Here is a 25,302-nt window from a genome sequence, read left to right on the forward strand (position 1 = left end):
ACCACATGTAGCTGATGTGAATAATTAAGTACTTCTGCCAATTGGATTCTGGTTCCTGGGATTAATATTTAAATATACCAGTAGGATAGCTATATACTCTCTTTATTTCTCCTCCCTCGAAAGTCCACTCTATCTACTTTAATAGCCAATTCAACTTTGTGTTGCAGTCATCTATCACTTCATGGTTCAACCACCCACTTTGTAGATAAATTTGACACCTGGCTCCCTCACATCCACTTTTCTGTGCTTACCTCTCTTATGCTGGGTGATTTCAATAACCCACTGGACAATCTCATGAAAGTTGCTGTTTCTAAACTGCTCTCTCTCTCTCTCTCACCTAATCCAAAAAAACCCTTCCTACTCCAGTGGTGAATCACCTGTCCTAGGCTTCTCCCACCATTTTGATATTTCTGATTTTTAATAACTTATGTTCTTTCACTCTTAGTACCATCTGTTCTCCTTTGGCGTTTACTTTCTACCTTCACACATCCAAGGTTACACTCATGAAGTACAACCTTGTTTCTCTTGATCACTTCTCAATGGACAGCATCTTTTCTAATTCATCTCCTGCCTTGACCAAGGCGCCACACTTTAGAATTCTACCCATCCTTCGCTCTTAACTATGCTTACTGGTCCTCACTCTCAAAGTCTATCAATCTGCACCCCAACCTTTGCCTTAAAACTTACTTGCTAACTTCCTAATTACTACTGCAGAGCTGAACAGTACTGGAGCAAATTACCATTTACCATTCTGCCTTTGACTTGACTTTCACCTTGGCTTTGTCATGTCCATGCAGCAGTTAGAGAGCCATGATCTGCAATCTCCCAGCAGCAAAGTCCATACCAGCTTGCAGATGGTTCCCGGTGAAGACCCTTCTTGCCAGTAAGACACATGACACCTGCTTAGTCTATGCTGCTGTTTCTCTTCTTTTTTCTCTCCTTTCATACAGTATCTGCCTCCACCCTCTGCAACCTGCTCCACTAGCACCCAATCCCCCTCAAGATCCAGTTCAAACTCCTCCCCATCACATTTAAAGCTGTAAACTACTCCCCCTGCTTCCATAACCTTACCTCTGGCCTCCCACATTGCTCCTCATTCAAATTCCACCTCACCTCCACTTTTTCATAAGCAAATAACTTAAGGCTAGCTCAGGGAGGATAGAAACCTCCTGTGGAGCAGAAGGTTTCACGGTTACACTTGCCACCTAGTTGTACCCACCTCCTCTGGAACTCACTCACTTGTCTAGACAGAATCTCTGCTAGGCTCCCCAGCTTTAAATTAACCCTTAAAATGCATCATTCTATTACATTTTACCAGCACTCCCCATAACTTTCCTCTGATCTCATTTACCCATCCACCATGATTCCTTCCCAGTTCCTTATAGTACAGTATGTAAGCTCTAACTGGCAGAGCCCTCCTCCCTCTTGTTCTCCCCTTAATAGTATTAATTTCACCAGTGCTCTGCTCTCTTGTCAGTGACCCTGGCACTGTTTGCGTTCCCATATGTTGACCATATGTTGTTTACAGGTTCATTGAGTATTGATATGACTAATTGCCATCCAGCATGCATGAATAACCACCACTTGTTGCTTTAAGTTGCAGTGATTTGCCATCCATTGCTCATGTTAATTGTCTGTGCTGTTACAGTAATACTTTTACCTACAGTATGTACCTATGCTCTGGTTACCTGCTGTGTTTTGTACTTATGCTTGTTTACTCTGTTGTTTTGCAATGTTTCTATGCGTGCCCTTCGGTATGGCATTGCAGACACTTTTGTGGTGCCTTATAAATAAAAGATAATTATAATAATAATATCCATATCTTTGAAAATCATGACAAATTATGAATCACTACAGATAGATTATTCATAATGAGCTAGATGACTGCACTGCTTTGCGATTGCTTCAAATAGCAATACCACTACTTACTTGGAGGACAGTCCATGTCTGCTTAATCCTAGAACTGTCTGTTCCTGAAACAAAAGATGGGCTGCCCATCACTTGTCCTGTGGATTTCCACAAAAGTAGAGTTTCCCAAACTCCGCCATTACAGTCCAGGTTTTAAGACTATTCATGCTTGAGCACAGGTGACTTAATTAGTACCTCAGTCAATTTGATTTAACCATCTGGACTCAATCATGGATATCCTTAAAACCTGGACTGTAATGGCGGAGTTTGGGAATCTGCAATAATGGAATTGTTGATCATTTCATGTGATTGATTACTTGGAAGAACTCTCCACCCCAGCCTGCTCCCCACCGCTGCATCCGTACTACAGCCTGCCCCCCACCACTGCATCTCCTTACCCCAGCCTGCTCCCCACTGCTGCATCTGTACTACAGCCTGCCCCCCACCACTGCATCTCCTCACCCCAGCCTGCTCCCAGTTTACTTTCAACCTTGACACTCATCCAAGGTTACTCTCATCAAGTACAACCTTGTTTCTCTTGATCACTCCTCAATGGACAGCATCTTCTCTAATTCATCTCCTGCCTTGACCAAGGGGCCACATTTTAGAATTCTACCCATCCTCCCCAGCCTGCTCCCCATCACTGCATTCTCACCCAAGCCTGCCCCCCACTACTGCATCCCAACCCCAGCCTGCTCCCCACCACTGCATCCTCACTACAAACAGGTGGATAACACTTACATCTCTATACGTAGCTCACAGGTCCATCTGCATACCTGTACTGAACTTTGCCTACTCTTCGGTTGTAAGAGTAGAAGCTATTGAAATGCATACTGCACCTTTTATACTTGCATATGCATAGTTGCGGAGCATATGCAGTGAAAAACACAAGATACTATCTGCAAATAAGCATACGTTCAACTCAGCATCAACTACGTAGTCTGGCTAACAAGCTGGTTGGCTATATAGCTATATAGGCTATATAGCATACACATTGGGGCTTTAAGAATGACAGACATGCTTTAACCTTTCTCATAATCCTCAAGAAAAATGCATGCAGGTTCTTTGCATTAAAATACATGGTCAATTACTTCAGATGTGACTCATTATTGATCATTCCATTTAGAATTTGCAGGAAGGCATTGGTTTGCCTATTGCTACCTGGAATGCATTTTAGTAATACATTGTTTCACCCAGCATTGGCCCTATAAAAATCAAAGCTAAAATGGGCATGATTCCGTCTTGTTTGAGTGTGGCCATTCCATGTTGGGGCCTGTGAGGACATAACTGTAACCTAGCTGGCCCTTTGTATGGAAGATGATTGGGAGGGAGGCGGCATAGGCCCCTAAAGTAAGGACCGCTCTGCCTAAATAAGTTCATATAGGAAGTACGATACTAATGTATTATTTGCATTTTTAATAATTTTATCATTTTCCCATCCTGTTTCTGAAATGCAAATACTCCCTTTTTATATTAAGCAATGCAATTTAGGGGTCTATTTATCAGCAAATATTAGCGTGATAGCCCCTGTTTCAAGGGCTACCTGAATATATTAAGTATCCTCTCTATATATTTGGGTAGGGCTGTAGCAGATTTTGTAGCTATCTGCTGCAGTCCTCTTAGTTTTTGTGTCATTTTTAATGTTTTTACAGTGTGTGTGTACGTGCATATGTGTGTGTGTCCTTATACTAGCAATGTAGCAAAGCCCTTAAAATAATACTACATTTCACTGGTGAGACATTTCTTGAAGATTGGCTGGTGCAATTGTTTTCATGGCAATTTTCTGTAGAACAGGACCATCATCTTTCTTCCAGACCCCCACCTCCTGGAACCCCATCAATGACATTCATAGCTTGTCTTCTTTACAACAAAGAGAGGTATGATACTAGTTCAACTTCATGGTCCCGACAAGTTAGACAAACATTTGGTGTCCGTTTATATTGACTTTTCTCTCAATGTTCAAAAAAGTTGTTTCTTCAAGTTAAACAGAAACTTTGTAATCAACAATTTCAGTACACCATGTTTTTCTCATCTCTGGTGGTGGCAGATAGGACTACCCTCTTCTTTAAATACTTTGGGCTAAGCTGAGACATGGCTGGAGAGGTATCTGAGGCCACATCACTGATGTATCTACTGCTGGCCTTTTTCTTGGTTCTTGTTGACTTTACTTAGGGTGCATACACACCAGGACGATATCGGCACGATTAAGGTAATTGGAATGATGAATCGTGTAAATCGCACAATTGCGCGCTCCCACTGGTCGTATGCGACGTCTTATGATTGTCTGTGCTGCACAGACAATCATAAGATAACGCATACGCTAAGGTGCTGATCGCACAGTGTGTACGGACAACCGGACGATCAGACGATTTGTTGTCCAATTAATGCAATCTTGACGTCTTCATTTCCTCCCACAATTCTCTGCCTTCCCTGCATGGTGTCCGCTCACTGGAGGCCTGAAGACGCGATTTCTGTATTGTGCAGCCGGTGCAGCTCATACAACTGGTATGTGTGTGTGTGATTGATGCATGTATGTGTGTGCCTGTGTGGGACTGTATGTATGTATTGTGTGTCTGCATGAGTGTGTGTGATTGATGCATGTATGTGTGTGCCTGCGTGGGACTGTATGTATGTATGTGTGTGTGTCTGCATGAGTGTGTGAGTGATACATTACATGCATGTGTGTGTGATTGATGCATGCAGGGCCGCAACTAGGGGGGGGGCTAGAGGTGCACGTGCACCGGGTGGGTATTGCGGGGGGGTGAAAAATCTGACTCGGCCATCTAAAAATGGCCGCCGCCAAAGAGGAGACAAATGCTAGAGGTCCTTACTGGACCTCTAGTGTCTGTCTCCTCCTTGGCGGTGGCCATTTTTGGATGGCCGTTTTCAGCAGATTCCATTCGGACTAGCCATCCGCATGGACTCTGCTGAAAACGGCCATTGAAAAATGGCCACCGCCAAAGAAGAGACAGATGCTAGAGGTCCTACTGGACCTCTAGTGTCTGTTAGCAGAGCGCAATGCACACAGCGTTCCCGGAAGTGCCGGGAACGCTGGCGCTGCAGGGAGAGGATGCCAAGAGCTGCATCTTCTCCCTTCAAACCCCCCTGGAAACGAGCATAAACCCCATGGCAACGAGCATGTAACTCCTGGCAACGAGCATGAAACCCCTGGCAACGAGCATGGAACCCCTGGCAACGAGCATGGAACCCCTGGTAACAAGCATGAAATCCCCTGACAACAAGCATGAAACCCCCTGGCAATGAGCATAAACCCCATGGCAACGAGCATAAACCCCATGGCAACGAGCATAAACCCCTGGCAACGAGCATGAAACCCCTTGGCAACGAGCATGTAACCCCTGGTAACAAGCATAAATACCCTGACAATAAGCATGAAACCCCCTGGCAACAAGCATGTAACCCCTGGCAATGGGCATGAAACCCCATGGCAACGAGCATGAAACCCCATGGCAACGAGCATGTAACCCCTGGCAACGAGCATAAACCCCCTGGCAACGAGCATAAACCCCCTGGCAACGAGCAGGTAATTTTAAAGTAATTAGAAGCATTACTGGGGGCATAAAATGGTGTCGGGCAAATATGTAAGTGGCACTTTGGTAATAGGCATTGCAGTGTGTGGCATAATGTGTAATGGGCATTATGATGTGTGGAATAATGTAAGTCACTATACCAGGGATGTCTGAGTAGTGCACTGCCTTATCGAGGAGCAAGGACAAAATCCAGGTACGGGAAGGGAGGGGGCGCAAAATTGCTGCCTTGCACTGGGTGACAGATATCCTAGTTTCGGCCCTAATGCATGTATGTGTGTGCCTGCGTGGGACTGTATGTATGTATGTGTGTGTAGTTTTTAATTTTTTTTTAATCCCTTATTTAAAGGTCCAAATGTCTTTGGAGAAAGATGTCTTTGGAGAAAGATGCTGATTTTGTCAAAGAATTTATTCAAAGGTATTGTGACAATGAATGCCTTTGGAAAATACGGTCCAAAGATTACTGTAATAAAGAGAAGTGAGCCAGTGCTATTCAGAGTTTGATAGCCATTTCCAAGCCGTACCATAGTGAAGCAGATCCCAAATGGGTAAAACAGAAAATTCTAAATTTTAAAACCGTTTTCTTAAAAGAACACAAAAAAAGTTTAACAACAAAAAGATCTGGGGCTGGTACTGATGACATCTATATACCTACATTATGGTATTTTAATTTGATGAAATTTACCCTGGATCAAGGGGAACAAAGAACATCGCTCAACTCAATTGACCTGATAGAAAGGGACGAGGAAGAGGATTTGGAAAATAGCGGCATGGAGATGGTAAGTAAAAAAACTGGGAAACAGGAATACAACATTTTATTTGCAAAAAAAAGTTGTACATTTATATTTCAATAATAAACTCCTCTTGCCATTGCACAGCCCCCACACCATTGAAGTATGTCATGTAGTCCTCCCGTGTCTGCTTTGCATGAACATTGAGTGTTTGCAGACTTGAAAGTCCCAGTGATGTCCACCTGTCCTCCACTTCTGGTTGATCCAATTGATCAGGTATAAATGTTCTATTGGGCCTTTCCTGTTGGCATTTAGCGCGTAGTAGGTTGTGCAACACACAGCATGCCATGACAACCCAGTCGATCTTGTCGACCCTCAAATTAATTGGACCATGGAAAATGCTGAATTTATTGCTTAGAATTCCAAATGCACTCTCAACAATGCGGCAAGCTCTTGATAGTCTATAATTATAAATTTGCCTCTCTTTGGTAAGTGCCCTTTGGGGGTATGGTTTCATAACATTCTCGTGGAGACTGAATGCCTCATCAGCCACAAATACAAATGGTACTCCATGTTTATTTTGTTCACACGAGGGTATGTTTAAAATATTTGACATTAGTTTTTCATAAAATGATGTCTACTGAAAGGAGCCACCGTCAGAACAACGACCATTCTTACCAATGTCGACATAAATAAACTGATAACTAGCATTGACCACAGCCATCAGTACAATGCTAAAGAAGCCTTTATAGTTATAAAAATAAGAGCCGCTGTTGGGAGGTGGTGTTATTCTGATGTGCTTGCCATCAATGGCTCCTCCACAACTGGGGAAATTCCAGCGTGCATCAAATTCTTCCCCAATAGCTTTCCACTCCTCCATAGATGTGGGTAACTGTAATAAAAAATATAGATATCAATGATTTTAATTAATTACAAGTCAATTTCATGCCATATATGTAAACAAATAATCATGTAATATTTAATTTTCCTTTCCAGCCATCTGCTTTATCGACACCACCTGAGGATGCCTTGGAGTTGTCACAAGAAAGTGGGGTGTCAAGCGTCAATGTAGAAAGTGACACAGTCAGAATGGTGGAGCCTATACCACCACGGCGACGAAAGAAGGTTGCTCAGACTGAATCTTCACAGCAGCACGACAACGTGCAGATAACACGTGAAGTGCTGACAGCAGCAAAAAATGTTCTTCAAAACCCCCTTGATGAGTGGGATGCTTTTGGAACATCAATGGCCTTTAAAATGCGTCGCTTGACAGATGATCAGCGTTCCCACGCAGAGCGCATTATTTTTGATGTTTTTAGGATCGGGTTAGCTGGTCAATTAACGCAAAATTCAAACCTACAAGCACGGCCTGAGCATACATTTATGCCACTGTTGCCTCAGCCACAATCACATCCCCCCAAACCCATTTTTCAGTCACACCACAATTATGGTGGAGAGAGCAGCAATACACATAGGGCCTCTACTCCCTTACATTGCGCTGTTTATAATGGTATGCTATATGGGTCACAGGATGACATCATGGTCAGTCCAATTTTCAGCATATGTGATTTTCTTTCAGCTTTACAGCCCCATGCTGTTTTTCCCTGTTTAACGGTTTTGTTTATATAATGTCGGGGCAAATGCTGGTTCACTTAATTTTTGCCTTCCCAATTGTTGTGCTGAGGCAGGCAAGTTATTTATATTGCTTTAATTTTTTTATATTGTTATTTGGATATATAAGTATGTTTATACTATGTGGGACATAATGTCCTTTATTTACATTTTTCTAAATTAAAAAATGTGGAGCACTTCGGAGCGCAAAGGTTAAAACGATTATGCTGCATTGTTACACATATTGCAGAGTTTGAAATAAATGTATAAAAAACAGCAAAAAAATGGTCCTTATTTTTACTTACCTTGAGGTATTGCTGTTTCAACACATGTATGATGGCTTTACACGTCTCTGGGATGATAATCCCTAAAGCTTGCGGAGATATTAGCGATCCAAACTTTAGATCCTGCAAGGACCTGCCTGTAGCCAGGAAACGTAGGGTTACCACCAGTCTCTCCTCAGCAGTGATGGCCTTGCAGAACTTGGTGTCTTGCTTCTCAATATATGGAGTGACCATAGCAAGCAGCTCGTCAAAGGTGTCATCATCCATCCTCATAAAATTCCTGAAGTCATCGGGATTGTTCTCCCGAATTTCAGAGAGCAAAGGCATATGAGACATGGAGTCTCTCTGCAGCAACCACTCCTTGGTCCAGCAGGCCCTCTCCACTCTCCTCCTCTTGCGAGCCTTCTGGATATCAGGGAGTGATGCCACAATAACAGCATAGGCAGCCACAGCTTGATAGCGATAACTATCCATACTTTATGCACCAAATAATCACTTTGTAGAACAAAGTAGAGCAGTAAACAATGAAGAGCTTTCAGCAGGATAACCTAACCTCAGCAAATACAGAGCAATACTGCAAAGCTAAAATGGCGTTTTTCCTATTTCCTTTTTTACAGGACAGCCCACTGTACACTGTACAGCCCATTATTCTAATTTCCAGGGATCCTGTGGACGGTTGTTCTAGTGTGTATGGTAGCAACGATAAATCGCATTCGATTTGACGATTCAACAAATCGTCAAATCTTATGCGAAATTGGATAGTGTGTACGCTCAATTTAGGAAGTTCTGCCTTCAAGGGAAATTGGATAGGAAATCGGAACGATTACAAATCGTTCAGGTGTGTACCCTGCCTAAGCCTCAACTGCTTTTCTTAGTTACTGTGTTATATTGTATTTTGTTTAATTCTGTGATTTTATGGTGTGTTGTTGTTTTTTTCTATGTAATGTTATTTGGGGAATTTTGTTTCTATTGTGATCACAACTCCATTTCCTATAAGAGGGCCTTGCTAGTAAAAGCTTAAGTTTATTTGCCTTTCACCTTTATGGTTTATGTGTCTGCTGACATCGCATGGGTGAAGTGGTAGTGTTGCGGCTTGTACTGTTGCTGCTGCGTTGTCCTGGGCTGTTAGCAGTCATCTGTTCATCTACAGATGTGTCCACATAAATCTATCCTCAATACATCATGCAGCATGACATGCCTGGTTTGAGTGATCCGCCAGGTCCAGTGCAAGTCTGCTTGAGTTGGGTGTCTTTTTTTTTTTAATGAAAATGCATCTTAGGGGTATATTTACTAAACTGCGGGTTTTAGAACTGGAGTTGTTGCCTATTGCAAACAATCAGGTTCTATTTATCATTTATCTAGCACCTTCTAGGAGATAATAACTAGAATCTGGTTGCTATGGGCAACATCTCCACTTCTAAAAAACTGCACATTAGTAAATATACCCCTTAGTAGCAATACAAGGTGATTAGGATGCACCAGGAGAGTGTGCTGATTAATTTGATATGTGACACTCTTATATCTGTGTGCGACTGAATCTGTTTATGAAGCACAACGGAACTTAGCATACAAAAAAGCCACTGTGTCATAGGACTTCGTATGCTGATTCAGAGATTCAGTCGCTCACAGATATACAAGTGTCATATGTCACATTAATCAGCACAGTCTCCTGGTGCATCCTAATTGCATTGCGACTTAGACACATTTGACTGAACTCTGTAATGTCGGATGCCTCACATGAATGAGCTGAGGGCACTGGTGGTGCCTTTGATGCCACCAATGCTTTTGATTCTGTTAAGTGGGTGGTACCTTTGGAAAGTCTTGCAAAAGTTTGGTTTGGGCCCCCGTTTCACTGCTTGGGTTCATCTCTTCTACTTCCAGCGGCCCGGGTGTCCATAAATCGTTATGTTACTTCCCCTTTCACTCTGGGTCAAGGCATTCGACAGGACTGCCCATACTCTCCAGTGCTGCATTGGCCATTGAGTCTTTGGCATGTCTGACCACTGTAGATCCTGGTATTCGGGACATTCAAGCTGGTAGTATTGTTGACATAATAGCCCTTATTTTGGATGAAATGCTTCTGTTTCTGGTCAATGCACAAGGCTCGATGGAGTGACTTATGCGGGCTATTGAGGAATTTGGTGTGTTCTTGGGACTCATGATCAATTGATCTAAATCTAATATATTCTCCCACCTGACTCCCCTGTCCTTCACTGCCCTTTGCATTGGACCCTCTCCTTTAGATACTTTGGTGTCCATCTTTACCATCCCCGTAGATTTAGTGGCCCGTAATGTTATGCCTGAAACTATTTATTTGAAATATACATGTTTGTAAAGAACTTCTGCTCACCATTACGGGTCATATTAAGTTGTTTAAAATGGTTAACCAGCCTAAATACTTTCCTCTCCTATTTTGATCCCTAGGAGAAAAAAAATCTGCCATTGATTCTATCCTTTCTATGGGGTAACAAGAGACCGAGTATTGCATTACATGCTTTTAAAAATCTAAATTTTCTGTGGCCTTGCCCTTTCTAATTTGAAACTTTACTACATGGCTTCTCAACTAGCGCATATGGTTCATTGGCTGGACAATTGTTCTGAATTGACCTTGAAGGGGTTCCTTGTAGGGCAGCTGGGGTCTCCCTTATCTTCATGTCAGGTCTTGCTCTCTATATGCCTGGCAGGTGGTCAAGCTCCATTGTTGCATAAAGTCTTAGAGGGGTATTCAATATGAAAGGTTAACTTCCCTGGCGAAGTTAATGTTTCATATCGGAGTTTTTTTCTGCATAAAGGTATGGTGCGCGCTCCCGCTTATCCCCGTATTCAATATCAAATTAACGAAAACGGGAAACTCCGAAGTTGGATTTGCGTAAAGTTAGAAAATTTTCCTTAAAATAATTGTAAGACCCCCCTAAAGTTGTAAAAACATGGGGGAACACTATGGATACCCACGTTTTAGCCTTTAATTGAAAGTCGGAGATTTAAATAGCCGCAGCAGGTGCTTTTTTCCCGACATTGAAGAAGTGATGCAGAAGAGCACTTAGGTTATTTTTTTCATTTTTTTAAGTGGTCCCATCAAATTTGGGGTACATAAAAATGGGTACTAGCATAGTTTGATGTTCCTAAAGTAAGTTTTTAAAAATTCTGTATTTGTGCACCTGCCGCTATAATTCTATTCTAGAAAACACCTGCCGCATCCTTGCAGAATAGCCCTGAACCTATTTCCCTATTGTTTAACAATTTTTTCCCAGTTCCCAGTTTTTTTTTTGCACCCCAATTTTTAAATACATTTTTTGGGGTGTCCCTATTTTTTTTTAAAACTTTTTTTGACACAGTTCTTTTTTAAATGTCAATCTCAGGGGTGCAGGATATTTTTTTTAAGCCTGCACCCCTAAACCCCAATTCTGTACTTTTTTTCGACACCTATTCAATGGTGAAAAGTTATCACCGTTTTTTATCAAAGACTTTTCAAAACTGCGATAAGTCTTTGAAATTGAATACGGTGTAAAACTAAAACAAGTGATATTAACGCAAAAACGTAAAAAAGTGCGATATTACCGCAAAAAACGATGTTATCGCACCCATATTGAATACCCCTATTAGTGGTTTGGCATTTTGCTCATGATTTATTTGGGGGAGAGGGTCAGCAGCTGAATGTTCCCCTCTAGTTCTATAGCAATTTTTATAAGCTGGGCATGCTCGGCTCAGAGAACTTTTTGCTTTCCTATGGTGTCTATAAACTTTTCAAAATGGTGTTTTAAATTCTTTTGAGCAATTACGATAGGGCATTTGGTCTTCCTCACTCTGCCTTCTATAGATATCTCCAGTTCTCCCACTTTGTACATGCCCAGTTCATTAATGGCCCTCGCCTGGTGTCTCCTTTATCTCTTAAGACTACACTTCTTAAACTGCCCCTTAGAAAAGTGATTTCTTATCTTTATTGTGACCTTAATTCCTGTTATATGATGGATTATCTAGTTTCCTTTAAGTATAAGTGGGAGGTTGATTTAGGTCCTCTCTAGGATAACCACTAGATTCAGATCCTGTGATCTCTCAGGTAAATATCCCTGTGTGTCCAATTTCAATAGATTAATTATTTTATTCTTCGTATATCCTACTGCACCCTTGCTACTCTTGCCAGGATAAGTGCTCATGCTTCCACTAATTGCTCTAAATGCCAGGCTCTGGGGTGTGATTTTTGGCATTTGCTTTGGACCTGCCCTGGGGTTCAACATTTTTGGCTAAGGTTTGGTGTGATATCAGATGTACTGTCCCAGTATTGCCACCTGCTTGCACATGGCTTTGCCTATATGGGTTAGATGTTGAAGAGGTTTTTTTTTTAACACCACTATTTCATACTTGCCTACCTTGAAAGTTCTCTTCCTGAGAGAAGCCCGGGTAAGAGAAGCAGGAGGGTGGCAATGGGGGCAGGGCCTGATGAGTTGCGTCATTAAGCCCGCCCCCTCATGGTAAAATTGCCGCGTTTGGCTAGAATTTAAATAGGGCCCAGGCCAAATGACGTGATTCATGCAGAATTGCGTCATTAAGCCCCGCTCCCTACAAGGAGACCCGCGATCGGTGCAGAAATTCTCCTCATTCTGCCCACTTCACTAGGAAGTGGGCAGAATGCGGGAGAAACGCCTACCCTTCCGGGTGTGTGGGGGGGGTTACCTGAAAAATCGGGAGCCTCCCGTGAAAACCAGGAGGGTAGGCATGTATGCACTATTTATAGATATGTCATGGGCCTGTACACCCTTAGTAAGGTTGTTATTGCCCAATCCTGGTATGCTACAGCTCCTGATATTTATAAATGATGGGCACTTGTTAATGACACTATAGATCATGAGTTTTATGTGCATAACAGTAGGAATACTTTACAGAAATGTCATAAACTTTGGGATAGATGGTCTCAGTCCCCACTGGGTCTCTGGAGGTCTACTCACAGGACTCCCCTGTAGTTGTAGTATCCTTATTCTTTTTTTCTCTTTTGTTTGATTTGATACCCCCACATGCTGTGTTTGTGCTTACCAGTTTATTGTGTTTTATATTTATAATTACTGTGTTCCTTGTACTGTTTGGGCTGGCACATTTCTTTGCAATTCCTGTGCTTGTTGTAATTTATGATCTTACTGTGTACTCTGTCGGCATATATAATACTTTGTCCTTTTTTGTTTTGTTTTTTTACTCTTTTGTTACTTGTTTTCTTTCTTTTTTTGTTACTCTTTTATAAAAACAATAAAAACTTTTTTTTTGTTTAAAGTATAGCTGCATAGAAAGTATACAAATAAGACTTAGGTAATAATCCAATTTACTCTCTTGGAGATTATATAGTATATTTTGAGAGCTGAATGAGTTTGTGAGAGCGTTAGAGATAGTATAGTAACTGATGTTCACACTCACCTTATTGGCAAATAGTAAGAAACATTTTGTTTCATCTTCTGAGTCTTTTAGTATGGTTTTGATTACCTGTAGCATTGGGGTCAGACCTGAGAAAACAAAGTCTGAAAGTTAATACATATACCATTTTGAAGTGATGTGTATTCAATATTTACAAAGAGCTCTCCATGCACATCACATAACACCCAGGATTTTACCATTGCATCTGCACTCTCTACCCGGCATGTCCGGAGGTCCATACCTACTATCTGCTCTTATAAAATGCCTTTAAGAACTAAGGGCCTGATTCAGAGATGGACACTAATCCCATTGTGACGGCGATTCCATATGAAACAAACTTGTGAAAATATGCTAATGACTCAGCCGCTGTCTCCTACACTGAGACACCCATCGCCGGCATCTGATATCCACTGCTCATGGACAAAACCAGGAACATTTGGAAATGTTGCTCTCCTAAGAAGCCAGGACCTCTGCAGCTGCAAACTAATTCACAGAGCCTCTAGAGCAAGCCCAGAAAACAGTCCCGACACGCTGGCATCTTTCTAACCACCCTGCATTACCTCCCCAAATGCTGACTACCTGTCACTCACTTTGTGAAGAATTCCTCTCTGTGACTACCATCTCTATCCAGTGAGGCGTGTGCAAAGTGCAGTTTTGAGGCATGCGCAGTGGCAATAAAATCATTCTACTGCGTCCAACATCTACATTGTGTCCATCTCTGAATAAGGCCTAGGCGTGTAGGGAGGTGGAAAAATCTCAGAGATGCATTTATTCAAAATTGTAAATGGCAGATCAAAATCTCCTACCAGTCCTCTCATTAAACTTTTATATTTTTCCCCTTAAATGTTAATTTCTTCTAACTTAAATAAATCATCAATGAGGGCACTAATGTGTGCTAATTCAATGTGAATGTAAGGAAGGGTGTTTATAGGGAAGAGGAAAAGGTTCAACACTTTCAAAATATTGGGTTTGATCCTGTGTAGCATGGCCTACTCCCATGCATTCTGGGAAATCTTACAGTTAGAAGATATTTTCAATGTACAGTATACAGAATTGCTGTTTTTATTATTCTGTTTTAAAAGCATAAAACTTAAGCATAACTGACTGTACTTACATACAACTGCACAATACACAGATATGTCAGCACATATGTAACATTTACTGTTAGATTCATATTGTTTCTTCTGTATTCATAGTTCTACATGCAATCAAGCTATTTTTTTTGGAAGTATGAATATTAATGGGTATTAGAGATGTGCAACGACCCTGGTTGTCACGACCAGGGTTTCTCGGCATGGTGGTCGACGGGTAATACCTGTGAGGTCACTGTGGTGGGGGTGCCTGGCGGTGGCGCTGGTGCTTGGCGAGGGGCATTCGCTGTGTGTGGGTTCTGTGCGGGCACATTGTCACTCTGGCTGATGAGGCCTGGCGGTGCTTCCGTTACGCTCGGCATGGGCGCCGCCATCTTGCCTCCGGCCATGTGATACAGTTGTTCAATCCTGGTGGGTCATGTGCTCTTTCCAGCCAGTCATGGCGTGTCACTTGGTATTTAGGAAGGTCCAGAGCCTTCCTTCTTTGCCAGTGCAACGTGTTTCTCAGCAGCAGCTGAGAAGGAGTATCTGAGCTCGTTACCTGCCTCCTTGGAAACGCTACCTAGCCTGTTTACCTAGCCTGCTCCAACCGCTGGACTTTCCCTGCACCCTCCATTTACCTTCCCCCTGCCTGAGTACCTGAGTTTGCTGTAACCTTGCACCTTGCCTCCACTTATACTCTGCTGGACTCACTTTAGCCTGCAAATTCACGTCAGCCTGCAAATTCACTTCAGCCTGCAATTCATTTCAGCCTCACCACAACTGCATACTGGACTGTTCCTGCCTGTCACTATCTGGACATTCTCCCATTTGCTTCACTACAGTTCTCAAGTGCACTTCAGTGCTATACCTGGACTATTTCTTTTGCCATATCCATGTCTACTAAGTCACTCATTAAAAGTTCCACATTTTCATTTAAATCTGCTTCTGTGTCTGCTCCTGTCACCACCCCAGGTCCACAACAAACCAGAACCTCACACTGGTGTTTTGGTTCTACTTTGTTTTTGTTTTACCAAAAATTGCCCTCACGTGTTTTTTATTCCATATTTTTTGTTTCAAAAATGTATAAAAGCAACTAAAATTACATAATGTGGGCTTGTTTTTGTCCCTACAGTATTATTAACCTCAAAAACTTCAATCATGGCACATCTAGGAAACAGAGTGTCACTGCAGTGGCAGACAGGATGGCAGTTTAATATAAACTATATGATACTATGGAATGTTTTCATTAATCAAGAACTAGATCAGAGGCCCAAGGGCAGTACTGGGAAATGGATTTGGAGTATGTAGTGGAAGAGGGATTGATTGAGTAAATGATTGATTGATTAATCATTATTTTATTATTGCTATAAAAAACAAATCATAGAAGTACAAAATGATATTAAAAAAAATGCAACCACAATGGATAAAAGTGGTGCATTGATTGATTTATTGAATAATTATCTTATACTAACAAATATTGGAAGGCTGACCTGCTAGCCATACTACCCCCTCCCCCTTAATTGGGTAACACACCACTGTAGTACATTTATGAGGTGCACCAGAGAGTTTGAGAATGAGAGATAATGCCATGGCCGGATTAACAAGGGGGCGACAGGGGCGGTCGTCCCTGGGCCCCCACACATGAAGGGCCCCCACACCCCATTGGGGTTAAAATGGGCCAGAGGAGACAGAACCAGTTCCGCCTCCTCCGGCAAGCTAACCCCCGGCACCGCAGGGAGGCTCCATTTGCCAGGTGCCCGCTGAGATTGTAACCAGCTGGCGCCCAGCTCCTCCCCCACAGCAGTAGCCGGAGACTGGAGCTCACTCGTGAGCTCCGGCTTCAGGCTCATGTAGTGCACTATGGGAGAGATGTCATGACGTCTCTCCCATGGTGTAGAGGAGCAGCCGAGCAGATTGGACGGCAGCGCACGCAGGAGCGGGGCTTAAGGTAAGTATTAGCTTTTTTTCTTTTTTTTGTGCAAGTGGCTTTTCTTCTGGGGCATTACTCGGGGGAGGGCATTACTACTGAGGACATTACTCGGGGGGGTGGGTATAACTACTGGTTGCATTACTCGGGGGGGGGGGCATTACTCAGGGGGCACTACTGAGCATTACTTTTGGGGCACAAATACAGGGGCATTAGTACCGGGGGCATTTATACAGAGAGTACTGCTATAGGGGGCATTACTACTGGGGCCAATAACCGAGGGCATGACTACTGGGGCATTACTACAGGGGTATTACTACTGGGTGCATTTATACAGGGGGCATTACTATTGTGCACACACAGTGGGCATGACTACTGGGGGCATTACTATTGGGGCACAACTACAGAGGTATTACTACTGGGGGCATTTACAGTATACAGGGGGCATTATTATTGGGGACACTACCACAGGGGGCACCACTCCTGGGGGCACTACTACTACTGTTTCCCCCGGCCACACAAGAAGGAGCCACCACTGCTCTTTTAGTACATTGGTTTTTATGAAATAAGTGTCACTGCAACCTTATCAACATTTTATTTATTTATTGCCAGTTATTTATGTAGCGCACACATATTCTGCAGCACTTTACACAGAATATTTAGCCATTCACATTAGTCCCTGCTCCAATGTAGCTTACAATCTATATTCCCTACAACATGCAAACACCTATACACACTAACGTACATTTTTTTGGAGAACCATCAGGGCTGGATTATAGGGTGGGTGACGGGTGGTCGTCCTGGGGCCCCCACACATAGGGGACCCCCACTCTGTCCTCGGCACCATCACCAAGCTGAAATGTTTTTTATTTTATTTTTTAACGAAGCCGCAGCCCCGCGATTAAGCCCCGTCCCCTGCATTGGTTCCGCCTACCTATTCTGCTGCTGGTCTGCTGCCACTGAAGTAAGCAGCAGTAATGTATATATCCAATATATATATGTACATAATGTATGTATCTGTGTATGTGTATATATATAGATATATATATATATATATATATATCTATATAAAATATATAGACACACAACAGGCAGGCAGCCCGATGTATTCTTGCTGTGTGTGTGTATATGTATGTATTTATATATATATATATGTGTGTGTTAAAATATATACATACATATACACATATGTGTATATATATATATGAATGTGTGTATGTAAAAGTTTGTGTGTGTATATATATATCGAAATATGAGAAAGGGCGCTAATAATATATAATCTGAAAAATTAATTAATCTCAGTCTATTTTTGGTGAGTCAATCTTTTAGTAGAGGAGGATACGTTGATGACCCAGATATCGTGTTTGTCCTCTCTGAAAAAGTATAATTCCACGCTGTAACTTCTGTCTGGAAGAAATTTTTTCCGTGGATGACCTTTTGCTAAAATGAACCCTCGCACCAAGGGAAGAACACCCAAAATATAATAAATCAACCATTCATATGAACATGAGTATATTTATTCCAATAGAAATTCTTTTCTAAAAAATTTTTTTACAGGATATTCATCATTACATCAACAATGAAACACAGTTTTTTGTTTAACAAATATTTTTTATATATAAAAAAGGGGTTTCCCCACCTTTATACCTCTTTGGTTCACCAATTTTGGGGACCCAAACACAAACGTGCCCAAAAAACAGTACCCAACGCGTTTCGCCCTAAAAAGGGCTTCCTCAGGGGTAGTTTTAACACTATATTGTAATAATAAAAATGGGTGTTAGACATAATAGTGCGAGGTAACTATAATAGATTTAAATAATTTCTAAAAGCGAACATACCATAGGTATAATGCCTCACCAAACAGGTAAATGCTCTGAGATCCAGACTCCCAATATTCTAGAATTCAAGACCTTTAAAAGGTCTATACAGAGCCTATAATTTAATAAAAACAGTTTCTCAGGCCTGTATTAATTGAAAGGACAGTACAATTTTGTCTAATTTATCAGATACTCACAAAAAGGACTAGTTTCTCTGGATAGAAGATACTAATTTTTGATAGTATATCTATGGGACCATATATTCACCAGATAGATACCTAAAGATAAGCCAGTAATGAATTGTGAGCAACTTTTTTTCTTGTAGGGTAATATAGATATCATTATTCCCTTGTGATCATTTAGTGAAAACATATGAATAACTTTTCTCTTATATATTAACAGGCAATATGAATAACGTTGTTCTCTTATATTTACTTAATGAAGAATATATAGATATACAAAGAACTCTTTCTCCACTCAAATAGTGTATGTGACATTACTCGCTTTGTATATTCCCAGTATATAGTTTATAATTAGGTGATTACAACCCTTACCCCAAAATGGGTTATATATATATCGTTAGTCTAAGTTGTAAGTGCATTGTCTACAAACGTTCACAACATGGTTAGATATAAGCATTTAAAGATCAGTATTTCCAACATTTATAACATAATATACAACATACATACAATTATCATAATCGCAAACATTGTGAAGGAGCAACTGTGGCCTTACCTGGACCTGTGAATTCAGTCCTGACAGTGGTTTTTGATCACATGGTGGATATAGTGCAAGACTTCCTATTTATTCACCTGGACTTAATGACCTCACTTCCTCCAGTGATTAATTCCCAGTGACATTAAATCTAATAAGGTGCTTTATTACCTATAATGAGTGATGTTATTTTAAGTTCCTTACCTTAGTTATCATGTGCGCTATATGTTTTCTCTTATTAGATTACTTATTTCAATACTATAAAGTTTATATTAGCCTAATTTGGTATGTTTACCCATCAGGCCTTCCGTGCGTGTCAGCCGCTTTTTTATGATTGGCGGCGTGTGTTCCAAGGGGGCTGTTCACGTGGCCACTAGTCTATGATCATGTTCTCTTGGCACTTGATCACGTGAACACTGCTCCGTGATCAGGTGGTCTATCTCGTGTGTTTAACGCTACTGCGTCATAGAGCTTAGTCACGTGATCGCTATCAGGTAGTCCGCGATCAGGTGATCCATCTTATGTGTTTAGCATGCTGCTGCATCATAGAGCTAAAAAGCTCTACATGAATTATAGGGGAAAGATAGAAATTCTCCGTCTGCGGCCATTTTGTGTATGATATAATCATCTTAAGATAATCAAATTCCCCAAGGCTTTATATTAACTATTAATTTTAAAAAAAGTATTTTCTTCAATATTGATACATACAGAAAAATTCTCTGTTGAATCATTATTAAATTAATCTATTATTGAAAAACTGAATCTTATAACGGCGGCCATTTTGTTGGAGATATTATTATTGTTATTATTGCAACGTGTGTCATGAAAAACATATTTTCATAACACACACTATATATGCATATATGCTTCTTTTTATATACTATTGATCTTATCTAAAGGGAAGAACCATATAGCATTATTATTAGATTAGGTCCTAATAAATGAGCTAATAAAAAATAGTGATTATTTAAATATATAAAGATAAAAATCTCTTTATAATATTCCTATATGACTTAATATTAACTTTATTTCATACCAAAAATTAAATGATCCTCATTGTGTCTCTATTACATATCCTATGTGTTAATATTAGTGCTTCACAATTCATTCATTAGTGCCTTTTGATTCTTCACAATGCTTATTGATTTTACAATATTTACACCATTTAAATCCAAAAAATATTTTACATAACCATATTTCATATTTTAACATTAATATATTATATAGTAACAATACTCAGAGTTAGGTATCATTTAATTATTAATTTTTAATTTTTAATTTGACAAGGGTCTGTTGTTCTCCTCATCATGACACCATTAGTGTATTTTTCTCAACCTCAGCGAGTGTCTGAATTGTTCTAGCCTATTTTTTGAAAACATTGTGTTTCCAAACTAATGGTTATTATATTTTTTATTTATTTATTTATTGTTCAGATAAACGCAACCACATCAATATTTTCGTTTAGACCCTTGGGGTACAATGCATCTAGAGTGTATATCCAAAAGGATTCCCTTCTGGATAACACTAATTCTCTACTTCCTCCTCTTATGTTTGCCCGGACGTGTTCTAGGGCTGTAAAAGTTAAACCTTTTGTGTTTGAATGATGCATAGGTAAACTATGTGTTAGAACCTTATTACGGATATTCCGCAAATGCTCTTGAATGTGGATTTTTAGAGGTCTTTTTGTTTTTCCCACGTATAGTTTCCCACAACTACATGTAATTTTATATATTACAAATATGGTCTCACAAGTAATGACATCTCTGATGGTATATTTTGGATTAGTATTAGTTGTATTACAGGAATTTTTCTCCATAAATTTACAACATATACATTTTCCACATGGGAAACATCCTGTTCTTTTTGTAAGGAAATTGTTATCTTTATCCCTTTCTTTTTCTACTTTTTTTAGTCTACTTGGTGCTATTAGGATATTTTTAATTTTGTGGTTCTCTCTATTATACTGGGTAATAAAGGGTCTAGCTTGTAGCTTTGTTTCTTTATTTTGATCTTTTTTTTCCCGTAAGAGAGTGAAAAAAAGATCAAAATAAAGAAACAAAGCTACAAGCTAGACCCTTTATTACCCATAAAAATATCCTCAAACGCCATTGGACTATATTATTAAAAGACCCTATATTAGGTCCTGTACTTCCTCCAGAACCAAAAATATGAAAAGTCTAATAGCACCAAGTAGACTAAAAAAAGTAGAAAAAGAAACGGATAAAGATAACAATTTCCTTACATAAAAAACAGGATATTTGCGGAATATCCGTAATAAGGTTCTAACACATAGTTTACCTAGACATTATAAAGAAATGCATCATTCAAACACAAAAGGTTTAACTTTTACAGCCCTAGAACACGTCCGGGCAAACATAAGAGGAGGAAGTAGAGAATTAGTGTTATCCAGAAGGGAATCCTTTTGGATATACACTCTAGATGCATTGTACCCCAAGGGTCTAAATGAAAATATTGATGTGGTTGCGTTTATCTGAACAATAAATAAATAAATAAAAAATATAATAACTATTAGTTTGGAAACACACTGTTTTCAAAAAATAGGCTAGAACAATTCAGACACTCGCTGAGGTTGAGAAAAATACACTAACGGTGTCATGATGAGGAGAACAACAGACCCTTGTCAAATTAAAAATTAATAATTAAATGATACCTAACTCTGAGTATTGTTACTATATAATATATTAATGTTAAAATATGAAATATGGTTATGTAAAATATTTTTTGGATTCAAATGGTGTAAATATTGTAAAATCCATAAGCATTGTGAAGAATCAAAAGGCACTAACAAATGAATTGTGAAGCACTAATATTAACACATAGGATATGTAATAGAGACACAATGAGGATCATTTAATTTTTGGTATGAAATAAAGTTAATATTAAGTCATATAGGAATATTATAAAGAGATTTTTATCTTTATATATTTAAATAATCACTATTTTTTTATTAGCTCATTTATTAGGACCTAATCTAATAATAATGCTATATGGTTCTTCCCTTTAGATAAGATCAATAGTATATAAAAAGAAGCATATATGCATATATAGTGTGTGTTATGAAAATATGTTTTTCATGACACACGTTGCAATAATAACAATAATAATATCTCCAACAAAATGGCCGCCGTTATAAGATTCAGTTTTTCAATAATAGATTAATTTAATAATGATGCAACAGAGAATTTTTCTGTATGTATCAATATTGAAGAAAATACTTTTTTTTAAATTAATAGTTAATATAAAGCCTTGGGGAATTTGATTATCTTAAGATGATTATATCATACACAAAATGGCCGCAGACGGAGAATTTCTATCTTTCCCCTATAATTCATGTAGAGCTTTTTAGCTCTATGATGCAGCAGCGTGCTAAACACATAAGATGGATCACCTGATTGCGGACTACCTGATAGCGATCACGTGACTAAGCTCTATGACGTAGTAGCGTTAAACACACGAGATAGACCACCTGATCATGGAGCAGTGTTCACGTGATCAAGTGCCAAGAGAACATGATCATAGACTAGCGGCCACGTGATCAGCCCCCTTGGAACACACGCCGCCAATCATAAAAAAGCGGCTGACACGCTCGGAAGGCCTGATGGGTAAACATACCAAATTAGGCTAATATAAACTTTATAGTATTGAAATAAGTAATCTAATAAGGGAAAACATATAGCGCACATGATAACTAAGGTAAGGAACTTAAAATAACATCACTCATTATAGGTAATAAAGCACCTTATTAGATTTAATGTCACTGGGAATTAATCTCCCGCGACATGGACAAAGCACACAGTAACAAAGATACCTCTCATTCGAGTGACAATCTTAATCAGGGTGAAAGACAAGCACTTAAGGTGATAAATCAATGGGACAATGTAATTATCAAACCCTCAGATAAAGGGGGTAACATAGTCCTTTGGCCAAAGGATATGCATTTAAAGGAAGCATATAGGCAATTATATGATAAAACCTGCTATAAACAAATGATTTTCAATCCCACAGAACTATATAATTTACTATATCATAAACTTGTCAATGATGTTTTCACAAAAGGCGTCATTACCAAACAAGAACACGCCTTTTTAATTGTGGACAAACCTAAAACACCCACTTTTTACATGCTACCCAAAGTGCATAAAAACATTCACAACCCTCCAGGACGACCAATTGTCTCGGGAATTGGGGGACTATCTGAACAAGCCAGTATCTTTTTAGACCAACACTTACGACATCACGTCGATACCTTACCATCCTATGTCCAAGATACTAGGGATGTCCTCAAAAAGATACATGATGTACAACTTGAAGAAAACCAATTATTGGTCACTTTAGATGTGGAATCTTTGTACACGAGTATCCAACATGACATCGGCATCTCAGCAATTCGATATTTCCTACAGATGGAGGGGATGGACGAGTTTAAAAAGTTCTTACTGGATTTATTGGAGTTCATCCTTTACAAAAATTTCTTTACATTTGATGACAAATTCTTCCTCCAAATCCGAGGAACGGCGATGGATGCAGCATGTGCACCGACATATGCCAACCTGTTCCTCGGTTGGTGGGAGAGGGAAATTGTCTTCAAAGAGTCGAATGAACGATTTACCAGCCATATAACCACCTGGCTAAGATATATTGATGATATCTTTATGATATGGCAGGGAGATGTGAACGACCTACTTACCTTTATCCAGGAGTTGAACAAAAACTCAATAAATTTGAAACTTACATATACCTTTAGCAGAGATAATGCTACCTTTCTTGATCTTCACCTCTTTACTAATGAGAATGGATACCTACAAACAGAACTATTCAGAAAAGAAACAGCTACGAATAGTCTTCTTCATTGCAATAGTGCTCACTTTCCGCCTACTATCAAAAACTTACCTAAGGGTGAGTTTCTGAGACTCAGAAGAAATTGCACAATTGATGAGACCTTTCTGCGCAAAAGTCAAGATCTTTCTGAACGCCTCCTAAGCAGAGGTTATAGTAGGAAAATGATTAAGAGTGCCCAATACCAGGCTCTCAAAACGGATAGACAGACCCTGATCTTCTCCAACAACAAATCTAGTGAAACAAAAAACCAAGTACGTTTCATTACAAATTACTGTAATGAGTGGCGAGAATTGCAGGAAATCGTCACACGACATTGGCATGTCTTACTCATGGATGATGATCTGAGAAATTCTCTGGAGAGTAAACCCACCTTTAGCTGGCGAAGATCCCCAAATCTCAGGGATAGACTGGTAAAGAGCCATTTTGTAGGAAATCCCAGAAGGCAGATGAAATTAAAAGGTACTTACCCATGTGGTAAGTGTAAAGCCTGTGGCTATATCACCAAAAAAGATAACGTTATCGATAGATATGGCCAGACTATCATGCTAACACAATTTATCAACTGTGATGCTATGGGGGTTATATACTGCTTGGAGTGCAGTTGCAACCTTAGGTACATAGGCATGACAAGTCGCATCTTTAAACAGAGAATCTTAGAACACGTGGGGAATATCAAAAATGCAAGAAGCGACCTCACTAAAATGAAGAAACTGACATCTGTCGCCAGACACTTCTTAAAATACCACAATGGAACAACACAAGATCTGAAAGCCTTTGGGCTAGAACATATTAGATTGGGCATAAGAGGTGGAAACCTGACAAAAATATTACTACAGAGGGAAAGCAACTGGACCTTTAGACTCAATACTGTGAGCCCTAATGGACTCAATGAAATGATCAACTACAGTATCTTTCTCTGAGAGGTCTTTTTTCATTAAAACTTATGTCATGTCTGACTAATTTTTATATGCAAGCAGCAATGGACGATCATTGGAAGCTTAACTCCAACACAGACATCATTTTAGTATTTTAGTGACCAATTCTTAAACTTGATATTTCACATATTTCTTAATATATATATTTTTATATATTTTTTTACATTTTTTTACACTTTTTTCTCTCCCACCATCTCCACATACACTTATTCTCTATGTATAAATACATATCTCAGCATTATTATTGAATACTCATTACCCCACACTGTTTTCATTTGGCTTCTCATTTGTTTATCTTAGCCATGTTCTCATCACTTTGATGTTTCATCAATTTTATAACCTTAATTCCTGATTACTCTATACATCCAACATATCCTTTTGGTATTTACCTTATACTTCATGTCAACTTATGTCAAGGTATTTCTGCACACAATCTGTATTCACATTTGTATACACTTTTCTAGAATATATCACTGTCGTCACATCACCATTCATAT

At 39.7% G+C, this 25,302-nt stretch overlaps 1 protein-coding gene across 1 annotated transcript in view; it reads right to left on the reverse strand.

Annotated features, from left to right (window-relative positions):
* The window catches only part of LOC148516895 (NADH-cytochrome b5 reductase 1-like), a 108,406-nt gene that overhangs the window by 13,411 nt on the left and 69,693 nt on the right, over nucleotides 1-25,302 (reverse strand). Inside the window, exon 6 of the mRNA XM_088479427.1 lies at nucleotides 13,483-13,568. Coding sequence (XP_088335553.1) covers nucleotides 13,483-13,568 — 86 coding nt within the window. The remainder of the gene's footprint in view (nucleotides 1-13,482; nucleotides 13,569-25,302) is intronic.

This window comes from Taudactylus pleione, unplaced genomic scaffold (genome assembly GCF_031769625.1).
Source record: "Taudactylus pleione unplaced genomic scaffold, aTauple2 ptg000232l, whole genome shotgun sequence".
NCBI classification, from domain to species: Eukaryota; Metazoa; Chordata; class Amphibia; order Anura; family Myobatrachidae; genus Taudactylus; species Taudactylus pleione.